The 7,699-nt window shown below is 43.4% G+C and overlaps 1 protein-coding gene across 1 annotated transcript in view; it reads left to right on the forward strand.

Annotated features, from left to right (window-relative positions):
• The window catches only part of cdk18 (cyclin dependent kinase 18), a 44,995-nt gene extending 40,306 nt beyond the window's left edge, over positions 1-4,689 (forward strand). Inside the window, exon 16 of the mRNA XM_070902075.1 lies at positions 469-4,689. Within this exon, the coding sequence (XP_070758176.1) occupies positions 469-503 (35 nt within the window). The 3' untranslated portion in view covers positions 504-4,689. The remainder of the gene's footprint in view (positions 1-468) is intronic.
• The last annotated feature ends 3,010 nt before the right edge of the window (positions 4,690-7,699 follow it).

The raw sequence follows: 7,699 nt of genomic DNA on the forward strand, positions 1-7,699 counted from the left end.
TGTTTTGTTGCTGACCACAACATCTGAAATGCTAAAGGGTCTGCAGGTTATTAGCAAAGATGCGCATGAAGCCAGCGAGCTGGATTAGTTTAGTCTGACACAAATCAAAATACCACTGAGTCTCAGAGGAACGGAAAGAAAATAAAAAAAACAAGGAGCTGTCTACTAATTCAATACAGATTACTGTCACCTGTTTACATTCTCTAATCAACTCTTCGTATACTTATAAGACTATAATAAGTCTCACTGTGAATTTATTTATTTTTCCCTGGTTAGGCTCATATAAAGACCTAACTTCATTATGCTTAACGCGAGCAAGTAGCTTCCAACAGATGAAGGTTACATGGGGAAAAGTACGAGTCTGAAAAGAAATATATATACTGTATCATCTGCTCCAACTGGTGCTTGTCAACACTGAATAATCGTCATTTTAAAATGAGCGCTCAACCTCACTCGGTCTCTGTCCAGGTCGAGGAAAGAACCGAAGGCAAAGCATCTTCTAGAGGTCTCAGAGCAGAGGCGCACGGAAGAGGAGGAGGAGCTGCCTCTTCAGACCGCGGCACAACGGCCAACACAGCTCAGCACACTCACAAGCATGCTCGCACACGAAGTGCACACACCTGCATGCACACGCAAGCTCACGTGCACTCACTCATTTCCATGACGGCTGACCACGGCGACACACGGGGTTTCTGGAAGCACACTTGTACCGCACTTGAAATGACTGAGCTGAGATACACCAAGAACACACATTTTATTTAGACACACATTTGCACAATCAGCGACACTGAACATGCTGCCCTAACTTAGTTTGCACAAGCCAGTGATTTAGAGGTAGCCTGCTGACACACGCATGCATTTCAACCCAAGGGAAAAAAAATACGCCCCCGAAATATAACGGCTCTGCTCTGTTATAGCGTACACATATGCGCAAGCTTGTTTGATTTCCATTCAGAGCACACCCAGGGCTCATCTAAGGTAGCTACTACATCTGGGGCCATCATACAGTTGCAGGTGTACAGGAGTAAGGGTTGTGGTGTGAGTGGAGGTTTTGAGTTTTTAACTAAAGTCCAATGAGGTCAATTTGTTTTCAGAGCTGTGCTAAATGTTTGTCTTACTAAAGTTTAGGCCTGCCTCTACTCCAAAATGTAGCTTAAAGACACACTCTCTGATTTCGTTAGAACGTCCGGTGGCACCTCCGAACTGTAAAAGTTCCTCCGAGGTTGACAGCGACACTCCAGGATCTGTGGTGCTTTCAGGGCCGTAGCTTACGATTTGTTTGTTTTTTTAAATACTGAGGTGATCAATAGCCAAAAACATACCCCTCACCAGCTTCAAACAATTATGACAAGAAACCAAAGAGCAGATTTCTAATTTCGTTTTTTTTTTTTTTTTCATTTGTTATTTATTCAAGTCAACTATTATTGCTATTATATACATTTTATTTCCAAGCATGAAAGACTGGTGAACGGTGAATCAAAGCCTTCTCAGTAATGCCAGGAGTTACATTCTGCTGAAGATTTCATTTATTTTGTTGTTTTGACCCTTGCTGTTTTTGAATCTGAAAATACTGGAATCAGCTTATAAAATGTCCAACGTTGCTAAAACGTCTAAAATTCACAAAAGAAAATAGTAATGGTGGCTAAGGCCTTCTGAATGACAAACTCAGGGTGTGTGTATTTACAAAGAGTCAGAGCATTTAAACTATTTCTGCCGTTTGTTAGCTGTAAGTGGGCTAACCGGCTAATTGAGCAGAAGAAATGTTATCATGAGACTGCTTGCCTCGAAAAAAAACAAACCGTTAAGGTTCGACCTCATGCCATGTGTGTTAGCTAATGCGTGACGTGTGGAGCTGATGATGGCTAGCCACCTGGATATGTCAGCTAGCTGATAAAACTGGTGTCATTTAAAGGAAATCAGACGTACCTGTGATGGAATTCGATCCCTGTCAAAAGAGTCACCAATATGGCAGCTATGGGTGTGTTATGTCACCTGACAGTCTTGAGGTCGTACGCACACACACACACACACACACACACACACACACACACTGAAACAGTAGCAACCCACTGTCCATTTACAGTACCATCGCATCGGACTCCATCATGAATATAAAACTCAATTCATGTGGACAGACTTGCCTTTCAACCCAAGTGTGGTGTTTGTGTTCAATACAGTGTTAACAGCTGACTTTCACTCCAGTTTTTTTGAAGTTGCCTTAGTAAACTGTGCATGATATCTTTGGCTTGTGAAGAGTCTATATTTGATCTAGTGTAGCCGACGTGTTAGGAGGCATTTGCTTTGTGTGTGTGTAAATAACTCACTATGAGTGTATGTATATCTTAGTCTCCTATTTGCACAAACCAGAAGTGTCCTCTGCAGCCTGCTACCTTCCCTTTGTGTCTTACCTAACATGGTTCCAACATATGACCCCCCATATCGTACCAAAACCCCACAACCCTAGACCAGTAAACTGGGAAAGTATGCCCTACTTTCTAGTAGCAAATTACTCTCTGTAGGACTCACCACTACCCCTTATATTTTGCACAGCTCTGTTGCACCTATTGCCGCTGAGCAGCTTTTGGCTGTAGGACCCCAATAGACAGTGTATAAAAGTACATACAGTATAACCTTAGAAAGTATACGTATCTGCAGATGTGAATCTTCCTCATCTTCCTGTGCCCTCCAAGATGACACGATCTTCAGACACAAATGTGATGGGGGCTCGTGGCTAAGCCAAACCATCCTCTCTCCTTAATCTGCCGTGACTCCCTCTCCGTCTTCTCCTCTCTTGTGCGGTCGCCATGTAAGCCAGTGACAAGGGGTTGGGGCCACATTAACGGCTGGTGAGGCGTGATCAAGGTTGTCTGTTGGATCAACGGTGCAATATGAAAGAGACACTAAGAGTCTGTGTGGACGCAATAGTGGCTTCCATTCACAGAGACTGTACAGTGCTTTCAGATCAGCAGACATATAGAGACGGAGTTGCGTATTAAGATGCGCCCGTCATTCGTTTACTTGTTTCTTGAAACTGAGTCATAAGTGGACCAAATATGGTTTCAAATGTGGTCTAGTAAGATAAAGGGTGGACTGGTGGTGGACTATTTCCTTGATTTGATCCGCAGTATGCCTGTGAATATTCTCAGTCATCCAGGTCATATGATTACTTTTGTCTGAGAGGCCTCCTCAGTTCCGACTGACTTGTGGGGAGCTCAGGGGCATCCACACCTTGAAAGCCACCGAGGTCACATGCTCAGCAGTCTACCGCTGCTGTGAGGACAGCAGTGTGCACAAATGAACAGAAAGGACAGCTGGTTTGAAAGAGTAGCGCAAGTATGCAATCTGTGTCAGACTGTAGCAGCCATCACTCAACAGAGGGGTCAAGAACACCACTAATCAGCCACTGACTACGCCGTCCTGACATCCCTTTGCCTGGCAGTTTAAGACCCGTTCACGCCTTGACTTTGGTCACTTCGGATGAAGTGCTTGTCGCATCGTTGAAAAGCAAAAGCCACGCGCCTGCAACTTTGACGGCCACGTCCGTCAAACATTAACATACGCGTGTGAGGCCGAGCAGAACAGATACGAACACTTAACATACCTCCTGACACACGTCATGACTCATGTGACTCGTTGCAAGCCTCTCGCGCCGGGCCCCAACAAACACGCAAACTTCCGCAATTGACGCATCTGCGGACCCACTGCGTGCCTCCTGAAATTTAGGGTTGTCATCGCACAATCATGCGCAGAGAGCTCAACCACTCTCACGCCGTTGTGAACGACCCCACAGAGGTTAGTCAGAACTGACAAAGCCTCCCGAGTGCGAGGCGAAACGTCTCGAAGAAATCTACCGCACGTCTACAGCACTTGCCTTTGATTTCGCACTTCTTGGATGGCTGGATCCACGGAGCTGAACAGGGCGTCAAGTAAGAGCAAATAAATGGCGCCTTGAGACTGTCCGGGAGGAGGGGAGACAGAGGTAGAGAAGCTAACCAGAGTTGTCGGTTTGTCGCTCAATAGCAGGGTTTGTTTAAGTGCCCGCAAGCCAAGCGCTGGGCCCCCTAAAGACCTCCAGCAGGTGCAAGATCAAGGGGGTGTATCTTTGTGTATGAGTGACGAGACGAACGCCAGTGAAAGTTAAATGGCCGCTGAAAGTTTTCTACCTCTAAAAGTGAATGAAGTTGGATGGAAGAATTAGGTTTTGACCACCCCAACCCCTCTGTTCACCTGCCAGTGAGTGCAAGCAGAGGTGAAGGCAGCAAGGAGAGAAATTTGGGGCAAACCTGCCGGGACTTCAGAGGGATGTACAGCTGTGGATGTTTATAGCCTCCCCCCTTCCCTCCCTCAGTGGCAGAAGTATTACTGTGTGTTTAGTTGTGGTAAATGAAGCTATTTTAAATACTGTAAGGAAAAATAAATAATATATATATGTATTTTAACAGATGTTTTCATCTTTCTCAGTGAGTTTTATGCCGTTAAAAGATAGAGCACTGTATTTAAAATGAAATAAAGGAGAAAAAAAAAAAACCCCCGCAGATGATGTCTAAATGTTTTATAAAAAGAGATGTTTAGATTTTGTATAAGATGTGATATTTTGTGTGATTTGTCTACACTGTTATGAAATGAGAAATTGAATGTACTGTGACTGCCAACAGGAATAAAATCGATTGAATAATTGATGAATTAATGAATAAATAAACGATTGAAATTCAATATCTTTTTTTTTTTCCCCCACCGGACAACTTGCACAGTTGATTATACCTTTATGAGTCCATATGATGCAGTTCTTGGAGGATGCAGGAACAGAATCAGGTTTGTTACCAAGTAGGTTTTCACATACAAGGGATTTGCTTTGGTATTTGGTGCATGGTGCTAAATCCATGAATCACAAATGTAGCATAGACACATTTGCAATGAAAGATTTGAAAAAGATTTATTGCGAGATTGTTGTGGGTACAACACAGAAACACACAGACATACACACACACACACGCCAACATTTTGGATCTCCGGCCGGACGGTAGTAACGTGAGGTGTCGATTGAGGGTATACAGGGCGACGTTTCCATGAAGCACAAAACCCCCCCCCCACACACACACACACACACACACACACCAGGAGCTGAGAGGTTCTTCCAGCACAAGGGCAGAGATACAATAATATAGATGGACAGAAGATGGTGCTGTTGGTTTACTGTGTGTCAGGACAGGATGCCGGGGAGCGTTCTCCAAATTGCTGTACAGCTGTGGCGATAGAAAAAAAATGCTCAGCAGCAGCGGTAGCATTTCTTTTACATTTTTATAGACAATGACGGTGCTGACTGGGAATAACCTACTGCCATGACCTCAGATCCATATGTCATCATCAGTCACGTTACCATCACTTTAATCTTTCAAACAATTCATAGATGCTTTCTTTTATTTGGTACATTTGTTTTATTAGGTAAATGTACTGTTAACAGTTCATACAGTGTATATACTGAACTGCTGCTACTACTCTCCACTACATTTCAGAGGGAAATATGGTCATTTTTACTCCACTGCACTTACCTGACACCTGTAGTTACTTAAGATTAAGATTTTACATTAAGAATAGCATTCAAAAAAGTTTTTTTTCAGTCCTACCCCATCAGTCATCTCAGGACTCCCCCGATTTATCATGTGACCCTTTGGAGTGGGCCTGACCCCTATGTTGGGAGCCACTGTACTAAACTAACCAACTGTGAATAGAGTAGTTAAAACTAGCTTCCCCTCGAGCAACTACAACAGTCAAATGCTGCTCTAACATTGATATATAAATATGAATAATGTCATATGTGATCATTTGTCAGCCACTAGAGGTCAAGTACTTTTACTTAATAATAATAATAATAATGATAACAGTAATGTGCTCTTATTTAACATCCTTTCAGAGGGTAAGTGAGAAAAACAAGTTAGTATCCTTACTGAGAGTTGACCTCTACTAATGAGAGGAGATGGAGAGGTGAAGATGGACATGGGAGCATGTGGCAGTGGTGGAAAGTAACTAAGTAAACTGACTCATTCTTTCTCATTTCAAGCTGCAGAAATTCCTCTCTAAAGCATTGCTAAAACGCGTCTATTTTAAATGAAACACAAAAAATGGCCTCACTGCTGATATTTTCACTCATTTAAAGTGGAAAATGTGCTCACTTGTTTCACTTTTGATGCTTTAATTACATGTGGCGGGTAATACTCCAGCACTTTTACTTGTAATGAAGATTTTTTTTTTTTTTTTTTATAGCGTGATATCACCTCTTTTACTCAAGTAAAGGCCATGACATCTTCTTCCACCACTGGCAGACGGGGGAGCTCCCAATTTTAAATCACTACTTAATTTGACTTGACCGTGCCCAAACACTCAACATGATAACTTGACGAGGAGGAATTAAGCCTGGGCCTAGACCTTTATCAAGTCCACCCTCTGCTTCCCACTTCAAAACACCTATGAGTATGCTTTCGCTGCCTTTAGAATAAAACAGCAGGAACATCGGACCAACGGTGTTTCACCGCAGGATGCTGTTAGACTGCAGATCAGCAGTTGCCAGATTGGTGTTCGAGGCCCTCTACAGACAGAAAAAGAAAAATGCAGACTGGAACCAACGCAGCGCTGAGAGGTAATGAGATGCCTGTATTGTTGCCACTTAATTCAGAATAAGTTCACACAACGAGAGTGTGTTTTACCAGTGGCTATTTTAATTGTTCAGCTCACCCCTCCCGGTGAGTCTGCGTCTCCAGTATTCCTCCTCAGGGGAGCCTGTGGGGAATTTATCTCCAAACATCTAAACCCGGAATTTGGTGAACTCTACGAGTGGTTTTCAAATCCAGGGACTTGCCAGGGTCCTGAGGGATTTCATTAAGCACGGCCGCTCAAAAGATCCAATACATAACGCATATAACTCCAACTTTAACGCCTCTTCAATGGTTGCCTGCATGTAAACTGGTAATGTAAGGCCTGTATGGCATTGGGTCCTGACTATATTTCGGGGGATGCTAACCCCACACGAGCCTTTTTTTTTTTTTTTTAAACTGTTCTTACACCCACACGCATAGTAGCCCTGTGTCAGCACAAACTCAGTCATGAGTCCCACTTATTTTGCCACTTTAAACATAAAAAAAAAATGCCAGGGACCCAAAATACAAGGAAAATGACACAGGCTCCTATAAACATTTACCACTCTTTTGTGATGTAAATGTTGTTTCATTAGTTATACGCACATATACAGCAGGAAAAAAACATAAGAAGGAAAACTATAACATAGTCTGTTTACATGTAAAGGGTTGTATCCCAACTTTCTCACTGATGAGATGAGATGTATGGTCATTTCATTTATTCCGTTTATTGTGGTCTGGAGACAAAGATGATATACAGTGTGAAAGCCTCTAAGTTTTCTACATTAAGTTATGTTCCTATAAATAAAACATGCTCAGGGTACTCACCTGTGGATAGACAGACTCCTGAGTACTTGGCTTAAATAGTACACAAAAGTACTCAGAGGAGTGGTCAGAAAGTGGGCGGGACATTGGGACATCAGCCAATCAGCGCTACGTCCGTCAATAGCATAACCGGCACTATCCGGGAAAGTTGGCCCAGGCTGTGTTGACTTTCCGCGGTGGCACTTTGCGCGGCTCAGTCTGCCAGAGCTCCGCGCCGTCCGGGTGACCTCCTCCGAGGGACCGGC

Source organism: Enoplosus armatus, chromosome 3 (genome assembly GCF_043641665.1).
Source record: "Enoplosus armatus isolate fEnoArm2 chromosome 3, fEnoArm2.hap1, whole genome shotgun sequence".
NCBI classification, from domain to species: domain Eukaryota; kingdom Metazoa; phylum Chordata; class Actinopteri; order Centrarchiformes; family Enoplosidae; genus Enoplosus; species Enoplosus armatus.